This window comes from Suricata suricatta, chromosome 8 (genome assembly GCF_006229205.1).
Source record: "Suricata suricatta isolate VVHF042 chromosome 8, meerkat_22Aug2017_6uvM2_HiC, whole genome shotgun sequence".
Classification (NCBI taxonomy): domain Eukaryota; kingdom Metazoa; phylum Chordata; class Mammalia; order Carnivora; family Herpestidae; genus Suricata; species Suricata suricatta.
Genome location: NC_043707.1, coordinates 121,048,899 through 121,068,643, shown reverse-complemented (window position 1 = coordinate 121,068,643; position 19,745 = coordinate 121,048,899). Strand labels below are relative to the sequence as shown.

Sequence of the window (19,745 nt, the reverse complement as noted above, 5' to 3'; positions counted from 1 at the left end):
GGCATCCTGGTTCACATGCCCAAGGGACAGGGCTCAGCTCTACCAGATCTTTTTTTTTTTTTTTTAATGTTTTTTTTGAACATTTATTTTTGAGAGAGAGAGACAGCACGCGTAGAGGAGGGTCAGAGAGAGAGGGAGATACAGAATCCGAAGCAGGCTCCAGGCTTTGAGCTAGCTGTCAGCACAGAGTCCGATGTGGAGCTCAAACCCACAAACTGTGAGATCATGACCTGAGCTGAAGTGAGACACTTAACCGACTGAGCCACCCAGGCGCCCCACATCCTCGATTTCTGTTGATGTTTCAGATAGAGAAATGCTCTTACTGGCAGTTGGTCTATTTTGCTTCTAGTGATGTCCTGTTCCATTAACTATCTCTGTAAATCTGTGAGTCAGGACCCTTTGACTGCCACTCTGACTTTGCTGGTCTGTATGATAGTTGCATCCCTCTGGCTTTTAACAGTTCTGTACCAAGGTCTAGGTTCCTTTGTTTTAGGCTCCACCCATCACCGCTGCTGTTAGTGGGGTTAGTTTTGTTAACAACCTCTCTGCAGGAGACCCGCTATTAAACTTCCTAATGACACTGGAGCCCATCTCACCAGCACATTCCATATGGTGTCCTCCTGGTCGTTGTAAGGAACATAATAATTTGATGAGTTTTCTGACCTACTTCAGCATGCCTGCTTCCTTGAACCTTTGATTCCTTCCTCCACTGTCTGCCATTGCAGTTTTGATGTTGGTACTTAGCATGGGCCATCACGTTTTAGCAAGCTTCCTAGTGGGAAGTTCACATCATATCCTGAGGTTTTTGCCAGGGTCGTAAATCCCATATTTCCAGAGAGTAATTGATAACCTCTTCCCTTTCAGTCTTACTGACTGGTCCTCATGTTCAGGCATCCTCAGAATTCAGTCACCATTGTACTCCCTGGCTCCTGCCATACATGCCTTGCTAAGTCTTGCAACTCCCTTAGGTTATCATTCCTTTCTGATCTGTCAGGCACAGCACATGTGGGCTGGGTTATAGTGTGACTTGCTGTAAGTTAAAGGCCTGCTAGCCAGGAGGTGGCAGGTCCTGAGGGGGGCGTTGTTTTACTGAGCAAGATGTGGAGACCTCTGCATTACTTTCAAGTGAGGGGTGAGTGCTGGTTCTTGTGGGGGGATGGGCCACGTTTGTAGTCTCAGGAGGTTACAGGGTATTTGGACATTTGAGATTTTGGAAGGGGCATTAACCCAGTGATCTCCCTCCCATGTATTAGGGTCTCATTTTCCCCCGAATCAGGGATCTGACCTTGGCATGACGTACTTCCCTTGGCTGAGCATTGACCTGTGGAGCTGGTCTGTTCTGATTAACTCCTGTCACGGGTCTTCAGCTTTTTCTGTCCTGCTGCCACAGAGTAGAGTTTATCAAGAAGGCCCTGTGGCTTTCATACTTGACTTTCAGTTGACTGTTAATTCACTCCTCATTTTTGTTATATGTTTTTTTAGAAAGAAAATTATTGTTTAGCAATAGCCATCCAATTCAATTGTCATTATAGTTATTGTTTTCCCTTTACTCTTCAAATGCCTGATATGTTTAGTCAGTAGAGCATTCCCTTCCACAGATAGACCACCGCTGTTCACCATTGGTGCAAGTTTAAGAATTGGACCAGCACCTTGTACCAGGGATTATCTGTGTTAGACCTGCCACCGGCAGTGGGGTGCCCCTTGCCATCTAGCCTGTGAGCAGTTCAGCTCCCAAACCCTTTCATACTCCCGGTTTTCTCAGATCACTTCTGCGCCAGCTGTTGGTGGGTTGTGTTCTCTGAAAAACAGACTCTGAATTGGGAGTTTAGTATTCATGCAGACTGTTTATTAGGGAATGCCCTTGGGATCAAAACCACAAAAGAGGTAGGAAGTGAGATTGGGTAGCTTGATTCTTGTCTTAAGGGTAAAGGAGATTGGATATCTATCTATATTTTGTCAAATTTCTTTCAAAACATTGTTTTATTTTCATACTTGAGCATTCTAAACTTACAACTTACTGTATCTAAAATAACTTGTACTTTAGGCAAAACCAACTCCTTTTAAGAAACCACAGATATTCTTTCTCAGAAATTTATATGAGTTTTGTTAGGTGTTTGGGGGGGTATGTGTTTTTACATAAAAACTATCCTTTTTCCTTACACTATAGTAAATTCAAGATGGAGATTGGAAAGGCAACTTACGTGAGTAAACTGAGACTAATGTATTTTCAAATGAAAATTAGGGACGCCTGGATGGCTTGGTTGGTTAAGCATCAACTTTAGCTCAGGTCATGATCTTGTGGTTCGTGAGTTCGAGCCCTGCATTAGTCTCCACGCTGACCATGTGGAGCCTGCTTGGGATTCTCTCTCCCCCTGTCTCTCTGCCCCTCCTCCACCTGGCCGCACATGTGCTCTTGCTTGAGCGCTCTCTGTCTCTCTCTCTCTCAAATAAATAAACTTAAATAAAATTAGCCTTAAATGTTTTATGACATTTTTACACTATATATCTGTATCTCAACCATCTTAAAATAAATCCCAGTTGGTAATGTTCTCACTTAATACATTAAACATTTCTATAATGTTCAGCTTGAATGTTTATTTTTGAGAGCGAGAGCATGTGTGTGCGAAGGGGCAGAGAAGACCCCAAGCAGGCTCCCTGCGCTCAGCGCAGAGCCTGACATGACAGGCCTCAGTCCCCCCAACTGTGGGATCATGACCTGAGCCGAAACCAAGAGTTGGACGCTTAACTGACTGAGTCACCACGGGGCCCTTATAGTGTTCCAGTTTTAAACTATAATCACTGATACTGACTGAATTGGGTATGAAAAACCTCACAAAACATAAAAGGTGATGAATTTTATGTTTTAAAGCTTATCATTTATTTTTTCTCTTTTTAGAAACTGTATCCCACCTCCCTAAACTGGTTAATAGTGGCATGGAAGATCCAATTGGTGAGCATCACCTACCTTTTTCTTAGTAAATGCTGTTTATCTTTTATCCTCACCTCCATTAAACTTCTGTAAATTAATTTTTTTCATGTTCACTGTGCTGCTTCATAGCTTAATGAGTCTCAGGCTCTTTGGTCTCAGGACCTCTTTATCCTGTAAATATAATTGGGGGCCCGAGAGAGCTTTGTTGATATGACTTATGCTTATTGATATTTACTATGTTATAAGAGAGATTTTTAAAATATTGATTCATTTAAAATAGCTTTAATAAATTCATAAGCTTCATAAATCACATTGTTAATGAAAAATAACTCCCAAAACAAGCAAAAAAAAAAAAAAGGCAACAAGCAACAAGAGTGGGATTGTTTTACTTTTTTGCAAATCTCTTTAATGTCTGATTTAAAAGAAGACAGCTGGATTCACACAGCTGTTCCGCAGTCTGTTCGGTATCACACACCATGTCGTCTCTGGGAGACCGTGCAGTTGAGTGATAATAGTGAAAAGGCAAATAACATTTTTGTCTTATTTTTAAAAACGAATTCTAACCTTGCTATTTAGGGATCCCCAGTGTTCCCTACATCATACTTTGAGACCTGCTGATCTAGAATGCTAATTCAAATAAAACAAAGAACCGTCTGGCAAGTTAAAATAAGTTTAAAATTCTCAGTCTTGAACACTTAGCAACTTATGTATTCTTTTGTTTGATTGGAAGTTCAGTTCTGCTATTATTTCCAAACAAGTGTGCTTTAAAGTTCTTCATTCATACTTGGCCAATGAAAGGTACCCTGGAAGTAAAGTTCATCAGCATAATCCTTAGTTTGAACACTAGAGGGCAGTCAGTACTTTAGCCATAAATTTGTAGGTTTATTATTAAGTCAATTCTGGAGGGGATTCCGTGTGAATGGTTTAGTAAATCTAGCTGGTTTTGGTTGCTAGGTGACAAATCCTAAAGAACATGTACATGTGACAAACAAGAGTAACTTGACAACTCCAAAAGTGTTTACTAGAACCTTAATTTTTCTCTGTAACCCCTTTACCTCACCTAACTTCAGCATAGCCTAAATTTAATCACAACTAATTAAATTTATTCTTAAGCTAATTAAATTTAACTGAAGTTTAAATGTAACAAATTTGCTAGAGAATTCTGAGGAGAGAATTGCTGTGGAAGTTATAGTTGGTCAGTAGTCAGTTGAAACATGAATTAAAATGTGCTTTTGATCACCAATATGAGAAAAAGGTCGTGTTCTGTGCCAGTGAGATTTTCCCTCTTATACTTGGAACCCTAACTTGATTAGCATTTATATTCACATTGTGGATTCAAGTTTGTTTCTAAGGAGAGTCCTTATAAAACAGGGTGAGAATTTTGTTAGATTAGCTAACAGTTATAGAGATACTTTGAAAAAGAATTATTTGTTGTGTTCTGACAATACAAATGAGGGCTATTGACCGAAGTTACAGTGAGCAGACCTAAGGCCTCTGGGACCTTCTCTGTGTGGACAGATATTTACGCATTTCACTACATAATATTTTTAAATCACCTTTGTTAATACTACCACTAGTCTCACTGGAAAGATCTTAAATATTGAGAAGCTGTTGAACTCACTCTGGTGGATGTGTCTTCCAAAGTTACTGTTTCCTTTTGAAACTCTTACTTCTATCACTGGCAACACGTACTGTCAGTTTTCTTTGTAGTGATAGGCGCGCTTTTGTTCAGTTTTGAGAAAATACCTGTCAGATATGTAAGCTTGAATAATACAGTTTGTCATTCAACCTTTCAAGTAAAAATGGTATTTTATGGGGAAAAAAGAAAAAGAAAAAAACCTGGCTAGTTCAGCTTGCAACTCAATCACACAGGTGCTTTTCTTAAAGGTAACTTACCGTTGTACTTAAGTATATATTTTATGCGTACTTCCCATTTCTTCATACAGAATAATAAAAGGATATGTACTGAACAACTGACATTTATTAAAACTAGTGATTTTCACTGCTTTATCAAGGACATCCTTAAAATTGGCATTGTTCTTAACTGCAGTAATGTAGTGGTGAAGACCGTGGTTCTATTAACAGTTGGTGCTGATGCCTTGATTTGTGTTAAGCTATCAGCAGTTTTGCTCACCACTGTTTTTGTACTATCAATATTAAGTGTCAACACTGGAAAAAGGCAAATAATCCTTTAGTAGTACTAAGTCTGTAGCTGTACCGCTTAGATTCCTGGAAGGATCTCAGGGGTTCCCAGGCATCAATGGACCATACTTTCTCCAATTTCCTGAGGTGTAAGGGGTCTATTCTATGGAAGAAAAGCAACTTTGGGCAAAGTCAAGACTTGTCCTGGAAATGATACTGGGCTGGGCTCCAGTGTGCACCCAGTCTTGGATAGGTGGCAGAAATACTGTCAGAGGGAATGAGCAGCTCTGTGATTTCTCCTAAGTTGACCAGGACCCACCTCCAGCTTTTAGGAGTTGGTTAAAGAACACTTCTCGGGGCTGAAATGAATGGTCTGAGCTCCTTAGGCAGCTAAGTTTTTTTGAGAAGAAATTCATCAGCATTTAGTCAGGATAAGCTGAGGGCCAGGCTCACCTGGCACTATGTTCTTATATTTAAACAGGATAAGTGGCAGCAGAGATCATAGTGATGACAGCCTTCAGTCTGTCCCTTGAGTCATCCTGTTCCAATCTGGGCAGATGTCTCTCTAGGTGTGGTACACAGCTGTCATCCTGGGTGACCCTGCTCACCTGGGGACCCTGCTTCTCTCTGGTGTTGGCTCCTTTGTTTAATAAACTCCACGTCTTCCTATTTCTTGATTGCCAGTTGCTTCTTGAGGCTCGGCCTCCTAGAACAGTTTCCTGATTTTCACCTCATTTTCCTTTAGCTCTGCCTCCTGCAAGATTTCTTCATCTTTATCTTCCATTAAAATGCTCTTTTCTACTATTATGTTTTGAATTTTTAGGAGATTTTTTTTTTATTCGCAGAATGTTTCTTTCGTAGTATTTTTGTCTGTTTCAACAAATTTTCTTTGCCTTGCATAGTTTCTTTTCCCCTAAAGTTGCTTTTCTCTGTTTTGATCTGTTTTATGTTAGAGTTTTCCTCTGATGTCTCATAATAATTAGCTGTCTGCTTGTGATTAAGAGTGAGAAGCTTTAAACACATAGACTGACTACCTTTGGGCCTTTCTGTAGGGTGAGCTTCTTGTCCCTCTTGCAGAGGAAAATCCCCACGTCAGTAGAAGAGACTTCCCATCACTGACTAGGTTTCCAGATGGTAAGGGGTGAAGAGGACTGGGCCGAAGGCCTTTGCTCGGTTCCGCACTGTTGTGCACGCAATCACCTAATTCCCCTCAGGTTTTAGTACTGTCTTCCCATTGTCGGCTGCCTTTTATGTCCTCAGTTCAGAACCAGTTGTTTAAGACCTTAAGAAACAGACCATTTGAATTCTGCCAGTGTTGGCGTGGGACAGACATCCAAGGTCACGGAATGGGGAAGGTGGTAAAGGAAGCACACGGCGTTTTCCCTGATTCTCTTCTCTTGATTCTATTTCGTTCCCTTTCATCTCCAGTTTCAAAGGGACTTGGTAGAATTCAATGAAAGTATTATTCATCTATATTAATAATTTTTTACTGGGGGGTGTAAGGGCTACACTGTACATTCAGTGCTAGAGGAAGGAAGGGTCCAGAAAAGGGGTGTGCAGTGTATGCTACTATGATATTTCATCCCCTCCTGCTTTTAAAAATGGTTCGTTACTGCTTCTGCTTTCCTTCTCCCTCCATTATCAGCTGTTTCTGGGCTAACAGCCAGTCTCCCCACCGCATGCCAGAAGAAAAGGGACTGAAACCCTGTCATATGAAGCTCCTAAAGGCCTTGTTGGGCAGGAGAGGAGCTGTGTACTAAATTGCCTTCCCCAAATCTTCTGACTTTATTCAGTTTCTGTATACCCTTTCTTAGATAGAGGTAAACACAATTTGTTGAAAATATTTTCTTTTTGGTATGTACTTGATGAAATAATTATTTAATGAGATCATTAGTATGAATCCTAAGTTTGAAGTTGGTTGGCTTTATTCATATGCATGGAATTCTGGGAACAGATTTACAAGGTAATATCTCTTTGGGACTAAATTTTGTACCACATTGGGAATATGAGAAGCAGTGTGTTGAAGTAGAAAACAAAAGCTATATCTAAACAAATAACATTAGTTTATTTTCTCCCTATTCTGTATCTGAATTTATACATCACTGTTATAAAGGGATTTTTCGTAGCTATTCAAGGACATTTGTTAAGGAGCCATGCTCAAAACTAATGCATTTAACTTCAAGGTTCATGGGAAAACAGGTTGCCTGGCTGGCTGGGTCGGGGGAGCATGCGACTCTTTATTCTGGTGGTTGTGAGTTCAAGCCCCACATTGGGTGTAGAGATTACTAAAATAAAAAATATATAAAATCTTGGGATGCCTGCATGGTTTAGTTGGTTACGTGTCTGCCTTTGGCTCAGGTCATGACACGGTTCATGAGTTCGAGCCCCACGTCAGGCTGTGCGCTGATATCTCAGAGCCTAGAGCCTGCTTCCCAATTCTCACTCCCTATCCTTCCCCCACTTGTGCTTTCTACCAAAAGTAAATAAATAACATTGAAATAATAATAATAATAAATAAATAAATAAATAAAATCTTTAAAAAAATAGGGCTCCTGGTTGGCTCAGTCAGTTAAGCCTCCGACTCTTGATCTCACCTCCGTTCTTGATCTTGAGGTCATGAATTTAAGCCCTGTGTTGGGCTCCATGCTGGGCATGATGCCTACTTAAAAAAAAGAAAAAGCAAGAAAGAACCACTAAAGTTCATGGGAAAACATTTTTATGATGCTATCATGTTGTTACACTTGAAGCTCACAATGTGTTAATAACATGGTCCCTTCCTCCCTCCTCTTCAAGAATGAAGACCAAAATATGAACTTAATTAGTTTCGAGGTCCTTAGGGAGCAGGAGATAAATTCCTTTGGAATTAAACTATGCCAAAAATGATATTAGTTCTATTTTTTCCTGTGGTTTTGAATAGAAGATTTAAAAAGCATTATTACAAATATATATTAAATATCTTCCTTTCCAGACAGGACTGTAAACTTAAGGAGAGCAAGATCTTTCTGTTGTTTTATTCCACCGCCCAAGAGTAAACCCACAGCATATATTTGCATGTATTTCTTATAGTAGTTTTAAATTTTCTGCATAAAGTAGAATAGCTAATCCTCAGGGAAATAGAGTGCACAGAACACCAGCTTCTGTAAACTTAATAGCACAGATATCCTGGAATTATTTTTTTCCTGTCTACAAAAAGATGAGCCATAGTAGAAATGCAAACCTGGAAAGTAGTCATGCTGACATCCTGGACTAGCTCCCACATCCTCTCACCACTTTTCAGCCCTTCTCACTACTCCTTGTTCCCTACATCATAGCAGGTGTGATAAGTTGACTGTGTACACTGATTTCCATCTGAATTTACTTCCACATACTGAGCCCTTATCAAAATGTGTGATGGACACAGCATAGGCCATGAGTATGAAAATTAAGGGGCACCAGGGTAGCTCAGTGGGCTGAGCTTCTGACTCTTGATTTCAGCTCAGCTCATGATCCCAGGGTCATGCAGTTTAGCCCTGTGTTGGGTCTGCTCCGAGAGTGGAACCTACTTAAGACTGTCCCTCTTTCCGGAGCACCTGGTTGGCTAAGTCAGTTGAACATCTGACTTCAGCTCAGGTCATGGTCTTCGTCTTCTGTGAGTTCAAGCCCCCCATCAGGCTCTGTGCTAACAGTTTAGAGCCTGGAACCTGTTTCAGATTGTGTCTCCCTTTTTCTCTGCTCCTCCTCTGTTCACTCTCTCTCTCTCTCAAAAATAAACATTTAAAAAAAACTTTTTAAAATCCTGTCTCTTCCCTTCCCCTGCCTCTCCCCTATACTAGCACACACACTGTGTCTCTCAAATAAAAAAATAATAATAATAATTAAAATTAAAAGGAAATTTTGGTTTTTTTTAAATTTTTAATGTTTTATTTATTTTTGATACAGAAGAGACAGAGCATGAGAGGGGGAGGGTCAGAGAGAGAGGGAGACACAGAATCTGAAACAGGCTCCAGGCTCTGAGCTAGCTGTCAGCACAGAGCCTGACGCAGGGCTCGAACCCACGAACGTGAGATCTGACCTGAGCCAAAGTCGGAGGTTTAACCGACTGCGCCACCCAGGTGCCCCTCACTTACCATTTTGTATCTTCCTGTATGGTTTACATCTTTTAACTATGTACATATATTACCTTTTTTTTTTTTTTTAAGATTTTAGAGTGAGAGAGAGTGTGTGAGTTGGGGAACGGCAGAGAGAGAGAAAGAGAGAGAGAATCCCAAGCAGGCTGCACACTAATAGTGTAGAGCCTGACATAGGGCTCCAACTCCCAAATCCTGAATCATAACCTGAGTCGAAGTCAAGAGTTGTACGCTTAACCAGCTAAGCCGCCCAGGTGCCCCTGTATTACTTTTATTTTTCAAAACATAAACAGGGATTTTATTTGCATTCTTCTTTATATTTCTCAGTGTTAAAGTGTATAAAACTAATTTTTTTAGTATTTATTTATTTATTTATTTAGAGAGGAGTGCACACATGCACATAAGCCGGGAATAGACAGAGAGGGAGAGAGAGAATCCCAAGAGGGCTCTGCACTGATAGTGCACAGCTCAGCGCTGGGCTCCATCTCACAAATCATGAGACCATGACCTGAACCGAAATCAGAAGTTGGATGCTTAACTCACTAAGCCACCCAGACATCCCTATTAAACTAATAGCCAAAACATGGAAGGAGCCTAAATGTCCATCACCTGACGAATGGATCAAGAAGATGTGGTATATATTCACGATGGAGTACTACATGGCAATGAGAGGGAATGACATATGGCCCTTCGTAGGAAAGTGGATGGACCTTGAGGGTGTCATGCTGAGTGAAGTAAGTCAGGCAGAGAAGGACAGAAACCATATGTTTGCACTCATAGGTCTAGCAGGAAAACAAGAGAGACCTAATGGAGAACCAGGGGGAACGGAGGAGGGAGAGAGAGGGATGCAAAACTTGAGAGACTATTGAATGCTGAGAATGAACTGAGGGTTGAAGGGGAAGGGGGAGGGGGGAAAAGAGGTGGTGGTGATGGTGGAGGGCACTTAAGGGGAAGAGCACTGGGTGTTGTATGGAAAACAATTTGACAATAAAATATTATGGAGGAAAAAAAAATAAAATGTTTCCTATGATCAAAAAAAAAAAAGATAGTAGAAAGGTTTTGTTAATGGGAAATACTATAATGGGCATTTTACATGCACAGCTTAACTGTGCCTAAAATAACCATGTTAATAAGTCTTTTAAAATATAAGACATCTTATTCTCAGGAACTAGATTCAGCCTACCCTATCAAACTCCAGCACAACTGACATGTTCTCATCCATTCATTTGTTCAGAAAACACTGAGCAAAATCAGCAAGGCGGCATGTGCTAACAATTAAGCCCTTGGCTCGAGTCAGACAAACTTGAGTTCAGATCCCAGTTCTGCCATTTCTTGGCTGTGTCCTTTGGGAAAATGGTTACTCTTTGATCTTCAGTGTTTCTCTGTAAAGTAAGAATATGGATTTTGCCTTTTCCACAAAGTTGCTATAAGAAGTAAATGAATAGGAGCACCTGGGTGGCTCAGTCGGTTAAGGGTCGGACTTTGGCTCAGGTCATGATCTCATGGTTCCTGGGTTTGAGCCCTGCATCAGGCTCTATGCTGACAGTACAGAGCTGTCTTGGGATTCTCTCTCCCTCTCAAGATTATTAACTAAAAAATAAAAGAATTAAATGAATTAAAGCTTATAATGTTTGTAACATGATGCCAAACACATAGTAAATATATAATAGCTGTAATAATATCTTAGGCACTAAGGGTATAAACATGAATAAGACATGATCCCTGTGGGTTGTTTTTTTTAAGCAATCTTTACTCCCAACATGGGACTCAAACTTACGACCCCAGTATCAAGAGTCACACGCTCTTCCAACTGAGCCAACCAAGTACCCCTGATCCCTGTTCTTATGGAGCTTTCAGTCTGGGTTAAGCAGTTACAAGGTGCTGCTTAGGATCCCTACCCCCACCCCACCTTTATTAACTTATGTCTAGTTAATTGAGATATAATTTACATACAATAAAATTTACCCTTTTTAGGAGTATATTCCAATGTTTTTGAAAAACATGGAAGTTGGTATAACCACTACCACAATTAGGATATAGGGTATTTCTTTCACCACAGAACTTCCTTGTTCACCTTTTAAAAAATGCTTATTTATGGATGCCTGGGTGGTTCAGTTGGTTAAGTGTCTGACTTTGGCTCAGGTTATGATCTTGTGGTTCACTGGTTCAAGCCCCGCGTCAGGCTCTGTACTGACAGCTCAGAGCCTGGAGCCTGGAGCCTGCTTCAGATTCTGTGTCTCCCTTTCTCTCTGCCCCTCCCCCACTCGTACTCTGTCTGTCTCCCTCTCTCAAAAATAACTAAAAGATTAAAAAAAAATTTTTTTTTACGTTTATTTATTTGTTTTTGAGAGTGTATGAGTGGGAGAGGGGCAGAGAGCGAGAGGACGAGAAACCCAAGCAGGCTCTGTGCTGCCATGCAGAGTCCAATCCAGGGTTGGAACCCAGGAACCAGGAGATCATGACCTAGGCCGAAGTTGGCCCCTTAACTGACTGCTAAGGTGCCCCTCCCTGCTTACCCTTTAATTTTTTATTAAAAAAAATTTTTTTAATGTTTTATTTATTTTTGATACAGACAGAGACAGAGCATGAGAGGGGGAGGGTCAGAGAGAGGAGACACAACCGGAAGCAGGCTCCAGGCTCTGAGCTAGCTGTCAGCACAGAGCCTGATGCGGGGCTTGAACCCACGAACTTGAGATCTGACCTGAGCCGAGTTCGGAGGCCTAACTGACTGAGCCACCCAGGCGCCCCCTTGCTTACCCTTTTAAATAATCTCAACCTCTTCCCTCTACTCTCAGCCTCTGGCAACCACTTAGATTTCCATAATGTTATATAAACAATTGTATAACCTTTTCTAGTTTTTTTCACTTAGCATAATGCTGTTGAGATTCATACATGCTATCGAGTATATCATTCCTTCCATACCTTTTCCAGAGTGTCACATAACTGGATTCAGTGCCTTTTAAGATGGACTTTTGTCACTTAGTGATATGCATTTAAGTTTCCTCCATGTCTTTTCATGGCCCAATAGCACCTTTCTTTTCAGCGCCGAATACGATTCCTTTGTTAGGACGGACCGCAGCTTATCCATTCACCTACTGACGGGCCTCTTGGTTGCTTCCACGTTGTAGCAGTTATGAGTAAAGCTGCTGTAAACGTGTGTGCAGGTTCCTGTGTGGACATACATTTTCAATTACTTGGATAAATACCAAGGAGTACAATTTTTGGAACATATGGTAAAAGTATGTTTAGTTTTATAAGAAACTGCCAGATTGTGTAGAAACTGCCAGATTGTGTTCCAAAGTGGCTGCCCTATTTTGCATTCCCACCAGCAGTGAATGAGCCTTCCTGTTGCTCCACAGCCTCACCATCATTTGGTGGTGTCCATGCTTTGGATTTTGGTCATTCTAATAGCGGTTTCTCATTACGACTTTAACATGCAGGTCCCTCATGACCTAACTGAGTAACTTGTCATGTGGGTATGTGCCGTCCATATCTTTGATGAATTATCTCTTAAGATTTTTTCCTCTTTTTAAAAATTGACTTAAAAATGAGTTGGGAGAGTTCTTTACATGGTTCACATGCAAGCTCTGAGGGATACATGTGTGATACACGTGTCTTCTCCCCGTCTGTGGCTTGTCTGATTGACACAAGTTTTTAATTTGATGACATCCGATTTTTTCTTTTACGGTTAATGCTTTGTCTTCTAAGAAATCTTTGCTTAACCCAGTGTCACAGAGATTCCTCTGGTTTTTCTTTCAGATGTCTTATAGTTCTAGGTTTTCCATGTAGGTCCGTGATTCTTTTCAAATTAATTTTTGGATATGGTATAAAATTGAAAATATTCTCTGTTGTCTGTTAAATTACTTTGGTACTTTTGTTGAATTCCTGACACCTTGAACAAGTTTCTAAGAAAATATAATTTACTCAAGTAACTCAAGATACAAAAATCCTATATTGACTAAGATTCATGGAAGTAATGTTACAATGTGTCTAAGGTCAGTGGGTTTAATGGTATTTTCATTCATGGTGTGAGGAGACAAATAATTATAATGCTGGATCAACACACAGGAGAACAGAAAAAGATAGAAAAACACACCTATCTATTTTATAAAATTAACAAGATCTTGATAATTTGATACTTGATAGCTAAAAGCTGACAAAGATGGAACAAAAATAAGTGACATTTCTCATCTCCATGAATATAGTTGTAGAAAATTTATATAAAGTACTTGCAGATTAAATCCAACAAATAATTGTGTTTTGTTTTTTTAATATTTTTTATTTATTTTTGAGAGACAGAGAGAGACAGCACAAGCAGGGGAGGGTCAGAGAGAGAGGGAGACACAGAATCTGAAGCAGGCTCCAGGCTCTGAGCTGTCAGCACAGAGCCTGATGTGGGGCTCGAACCCACAAACCGTAAGATCATGACCTGAGCCGAAGTCCACGCTTAACCGACTGAGCCACCCAGGCGTCCCCTGTTTCATTTTTTTATGATTATAAAAACAACACATATTTCTTCCTTAAACACTGGAAGATACAAAGTGATATAAAGGAGAAACTTTTATACCCAGTGGCAGCTGCTGACTTATTGATACCGTTCTGATGTATCTGCTTCCACAATCTTTCCCAGAGCAATTACCTGTATCATTATACATTTTTAACATACCAACTTAGAACTGTTTTTTTCCTCATTTGATATGTGACATCTTGCAGTATATTAAAGGTATATGATGAAGAGGATTTCTTTTAGGATCTAAGGATATTAAGGAATCTATAAATAGTAACACATCAGTACATCAAAAAACAGGAGAAAAATGATATGCTCATTTCTGGAGATGACAACAATTTTTTATCTTATTTTTAAAATTTTATTTTTTAAGGATTTTTAAAGTTTATTTATTTTGGTGAGGGAGAGAGAGAGCGAGAGAGCATGTGAGCATGAGTGGGAGGGGCAGAGAGAGGGAGAGAATCTCAAACTGGCTCCACATGGTCAGCATCGAGCCCAAGTTGGGGCTGGAAACCCTGAGATTATGATCTGAACCAAAATCAGGTGTTGGACGCTTAACTGACTGAGCCACCCAGGTGCCCTGATGACAAAATTTTTTGGTAAAATTCAACTATTCCAGCTAAAACCTTTTATTATATTAAGAATCTGATGATTTATTTTTAAATATAAAGCACCTACACATTCCTTCCTACTAAGTTGATTTAAAAATTGGTAACACATTTTCTAAATGTTTGATACAGTTTATTTTGACCACCACTGCTGCCCAGTGACAACCCATAGCATGAATGTTGTCTGTAGCCTTTTAGTTCCTTTTTTTCCCTTCTATTGCAGTATATTTCCACACTGCTTAAACATTAAATAAAGAATGGCTCTCTTGGGGGCGCCTGGTTGGCCCAGTTGGTTAAGCTCTGACATCTGCTCGGGTCGGGCAGAGCTCCTTCAGATCTTGTCTCCCTCTCTCTCTGCCCTACCTGTGCTCACTCACTTGATCTCTCAAAAAAAAAAAAAAAGTAGAATGGCTCTCTGAATACCACACTTACCAGTGGGAGACTGAAGAAATGTCCAGTAGAATAAGAACACTGTTACCCTGTCTAACATTTTTGGGGGAGTTCTTAGTGCGGTAAGGCAAACACTAACCAGAAGTATAGTTCCAATAAGGAACAAGTTAATTATATATTTGTTGGCCAATATTATTTCCTCTTCCGAAAAATACTCCCAAGAGAATCAACTGAAAAAGAGTTCCATAAAATGGCTGACTAAATGCAAAATAATTGTTCAAAAATGAATCATTTTAAATGTACATATAATAAATTATGCCAAAGACTAAAGGAATTAAAAGTCCTTCATATGAACAGCCCAAATTATGAGCTCCCTAGGAATGACTGTAACAAGTAGTCCATAACTTCTATGACACAACTGGAAATTTGCTATTGGAGGAGGGAATAGAGGCATTGTGTCAAGAAATGGGAAAATTAGTGCCATGTATTACTACAATTACTGTATAGACTTAATGCAGTTCTAATAATTGAAGTTAATTTATATTTGCTTTTGGTATTTGACAAAGTGTATAAAATATGACTTAGAAAAAAATTAAGTAATAAACAACCTGCCCCTTTTTTGCTGATTTATGATGCTATTGCAGCAAGTGTAGGTCGTCAGATCTCAAGTATATTTTTGGACTGTATGTTCTGTTGGACCACCTGTCAATTTTTCCACCAGTTGCACACCATTATTATTATCTTTTCTTAAGTAGGCTTCACACCCGGTGCTAGAGCCCAACACGGGTCTTGAACTCACAAACTGAGATCAAGACTTGAGCTGAGATCATAAGTTGGACACTTAACCTTAAGACTGAGCCACCCATGCGCCTCATTATTATTATTATAGTCTTCTATTTTAAGATCTAAAATAATATCCTTTCATTCTTCTTCTTTTTCTTGATTATTTACCTAGAGAAATAACTTTGATAAAGAGCAGTGCACACAGTACAGTGTTTATGGCATATTCCCATTTCAAAGCATATTCTTTTTATTAAATAAAGTCTTTAAAGGTTTTGAAATTTTTATGTGTTACTATTAAGTGATAAGTAAATATCTTTCATTTTAAAAATGTACTTCCTCAGCTTTGTTTCAAATTCACGTTATGGCCAATGGGATTTAAAAGTTGATAATGAGACTAGTATAAACATTTTCCATCAGGCAGGAAACCATTAATTTCAAAGCAACCTCAGTGGTTGTCTTCTTGTGCCTGCTCAGAGTTCTGTCATGTTAAAAATGACCTTTCATGGGGTGCCTGGCCGGCTCAGTCATTCGAGTATGCAACTCTTGATCTTGGGGTCATGAGTTTGAGCCTCACATTGGAGATAGGGTTTATTTTAAGGAAATGACCTTTCATGGTAGAGCTTTGACTTGACTCAAAAGAAGCATAGGTTTTACAAGATTGCTACTTGCAACATCACTAGAGTCCAGAACATGTGTGAACACCTGTGCGTGCATGTGCGCGTGCGCGCGCACACACACACACACACACACACACACACACACCCATAATGGAAGCTTCCATTAAAAGAAGGTGATAATAATGGGTTGTGAAATGGTGCTGATGGCCTTCAGTTCCTTATTAAAGATTGTTTTGTTTTTTCTTCATCAAACCAGTGTTTTTCTGTTGATGGCCAGAATGACATCAGGTCAGACGGCAGTCTGTAGCTAAAGCTTTCCTTTTTTCCACTGCATAAAAAGATTAAATACTACATTTGTCTTGACTATTTCAGTATTTTAAATTTTCTTTTGATGATTCTGTATCTTCTGTTTTCTTCTTTGATCTCCCCAAATAATTTAAATGCTATAAAACAGGTGGGTCTGGCTGCTTTATTTTGTCCATTTTCCCCCAGAGGTCAGTCTTTTTTCCCCTTTTCAGTTTAGAGCTCAGTAATCCAAGAACTTGAATAGCAAGAACCCTTAAGAATCATGTCTTAATGAAAGAAAGAAGTGACACTCTACCTAGGGGGAGGAGCTTTGCCAATACCAAAGGTGCGTGCTTGGTTAGTTCTGGTTTTAATCTCATAGTACATCCAAAGCCAATGGCTTAATGTTGGTTACAGTGAGGTTCAGTTAGTTTTGCTTGATCATTTATTTTCATACTCACTCTATACCCTCCCTTCATCCAAAAGGTGAAAAGGTTGATGGATGGATGATTGGCTAGCAGACTGATTCATTAATTCATTCAGTAAATTTTTGTTGGTACACCGCCCTCGCTGCCACAAAGGGGGGAACATGAGTAAGATACAGTTTCAGCTCTCAAAGAGGAGCTTAAGTACTGTCAACGTGAGGCAGAGTGAATAAATGTTTTTATACATATAAAAGAGTTGTGTTACTGGAATTTCATGCCACGTTATTCAGCATGACTTGTACTTAAGGAAATTATTAAAACAAAACTTGCTTGTATAGATACATATTTCCTATTTTATCTCTGTGTTCTTTGAACCATATAGTAATGATTTCTTTAAAGAGTTTTTTATTGTATCAGTCCTGTTTCAAGAGAATTTGGAGAACATGGGGAAATAGGAAAATCTAGGGGCTTCCTAATTACCTTAAAGATATAGATACATAGTATATGGTGCTGAAACATACTGTTTTATATGGCTAATAATGCCCCCCATGTGGGTTAAAGGTGCTTCTCCTGAAAACCTGGGGCTGGCCGGAGTATTTTTGTTGTGGGTTTAGCTTGAGGAGTGATAGAAATTTCTGTGACCCAAAAAGCCAACCTCTCTTGATTGTAGACCTTTCATTTATTTTCTAAGAACTTCCTTTACAGATTGGTTTTATGATAAGAAGCATCTTTCTTGGTGGTGGTCATACTGGAAATATCAGGACTGAGCTAAGAGAACAACTACTTTTTTTTTTTAATTTTAACATTGTCATTTTGGACAATTTGTATAACTGCTCTGTGTCTGAATTTTACTTTTGTTATAGTAATACCTCCTAGAATGTTCTAAGGTTAAAAATAAATTGTGTAAATTCATCATATATTTAGGTATACAGTATATTTAGTAGGAGTAGAGATTAACCTCCAGATTACTTAGATATGAACCCCAATTTTGCCATTTATTAGCTTTGAACTCACTGGACAACTTTACCCCTGTGTGACTCAGTTTCCTCATCTATTAAGTAGGATAATAAATGGAATCCTTCTGTTGTGCTTATTGTGAGAATTAGATTAATTAGTACACAGAAAACACTTAGAATAGTCCCTGGAGTTATAATATAGGCTCAGTTGGTGTTAGCGATTATTCATGGAAAACAAGGGGAAAGAATGCATGGGAAATTGAACTTAGTTTATTCTTTTTACTTACTTTTTCATCAAATCTTTTTAGAGAGAATCTTAAGTGGACCCCATGCCCAGCATGGAGCCTGATACAGGCCTCCATCCCATGACCTTAGGATCATGACCTGAACCGAAGTCAGTAGTCGGATGCTTAACTGACTGACCCACCCAGGTACCCCGTTTTGTTTTGAAGATTATATCTTTAAGTAATCTCCGCACCCAACATGGGGCTGGAACTCACAACCCCGAGACCAAGAGTTGCATGCTGTACCACCTGAGCCAGCCAGGCACCCCATGTTCCTTTTTTAAAAACAAGATTTAGAAGCACAATTTGTATAATCCAAAACACAATATTTCTTTGAATTTGAATTTAGAAATTATATGCATAATTTTTTTTTTGCCCCTGTGCTTCATCTCCCTGAATTTGAGATTGTGAAAGATTGAGGTTTTTGGGGGAAGAGAATGCTACAAAAGAGATGGATGCCTCATACATGGAAATCAAAGAATAAAGTTCATGTGATAGAGGCTGGAGCAAGTTTGATGGAAACACCACTGATATAATCAACCTTGGTTCCTATTACAGGAATTACTGTTGACTCATAGGGTAGCCAGGTGTTCATTACTCAGAATTTTTATTTAGTAGATGATGAACGCTTTATTCTCTTATGCATGTTCTAGAAAAGGATGTTTAAGGAGATTCCTCATTAGAAATTTCTGAATAATGTTTACAAACATTATACCTATTATCAGACATGGATTGTATTCTTTCTGAATATGTGGCTCAGAATATTTCTTGGTAATGTTTAGATCTCTTCTCACCTAAAGGGAAATTGAGGGCCAGATGAGTTAGAGTTATGAAAGAGAGGGAAGGAAGGAGAGATGTGGCAGTGGCTAATAGTCATCTCTCTGAGTCATCAGCAATGAATGCCACTTTACTGGGGAACATTTAACTCATTTCAAAACCGTGGGACGGGCAGCTCTTTGATTTTTGACTGGTTAGTTTCTACACATCATTGATACCTTCTGGTTTCTTAATAGAAGCCACTAGGGACTTACTTTTTGTGAATATTATGTTTTATAAAGTGCTTTTTTTTTTCTTTAAACTCAGTCACTTTCACTGTAACTCATAGAATCTACCTTCAGCTCATGAAAAAGTACTATTTGGAGAAATAGAAATAGTAAATGCGTGGCCAGTAAGATAGAGGTTGTTAATTTTCAGTTGATGACAAATGGATACAATTCTTAGTAAATCTTCAAAATAAAGGCATTCTTGGAGTGCCTGGATGGCTCAGCCAGTCAAACATCCACCTTGATTTCGGCTCAGATCATGATCTCACAGTTCATGGGATCAAGCCCTGTGTTAGACTCTGTGCCAACAGCAGGAAGCCTACTTGGCATTCTTTCTGTCTCTCTCGCGCACGCTCTCTCTCTCTCCCCCTCTCTCCCTCTCTCCCTCCCCTGCTTGCACGTGTGGTCTCTTTCTCTCAAAATAAGTAAATATTTAAAAAAAATTTTTTTAGGGGCGCCTGGATGGCTCAGTTGGTTGAGTGTCCAGCTTCGGCTCAGGTCATGATCTCGCAGTTTGTGGGTTCGAGCCCCGTGTCGGGCTCTGTGCTGACAGCTAGCTCAGAGCCTGAAGCCTGTTTTCAGATTCTGTGTCTCCCTCTCTCTCTGACCCTCCCCTGCTCGCGCTGTCTCTCTCTCTCACAAAAATAAAATTTAAAACATTTTTTTAAGT

General features: G+C 39.5%; 1 protein-coding gene across 7 annotated transcripts in view; it reads left to right on the top strand.

Moving 5' to 3' along the window:
• The window catches only part of MED18 (mediator complex subunit 18), a 123,224-nt gene that overhangs the window by 56,152 nt on the left and 47,327 nt on the right, over positions 1-19,745 (top strand). For all 7 annotated transcript variants that reach the window (XM_029949943.1, XM_029949944.1, XM_029949942.1 and 4 more), the window contains one exon: positions 2,897-2,950. In XM_029949943.1, the coding sequence (XP_029805803.1) occupies positions 2,897-2,950 (54 nt within the window). The remainder of the gene's footprint in view (positions 1-2,896; positions 2,951-19,745) is intronic.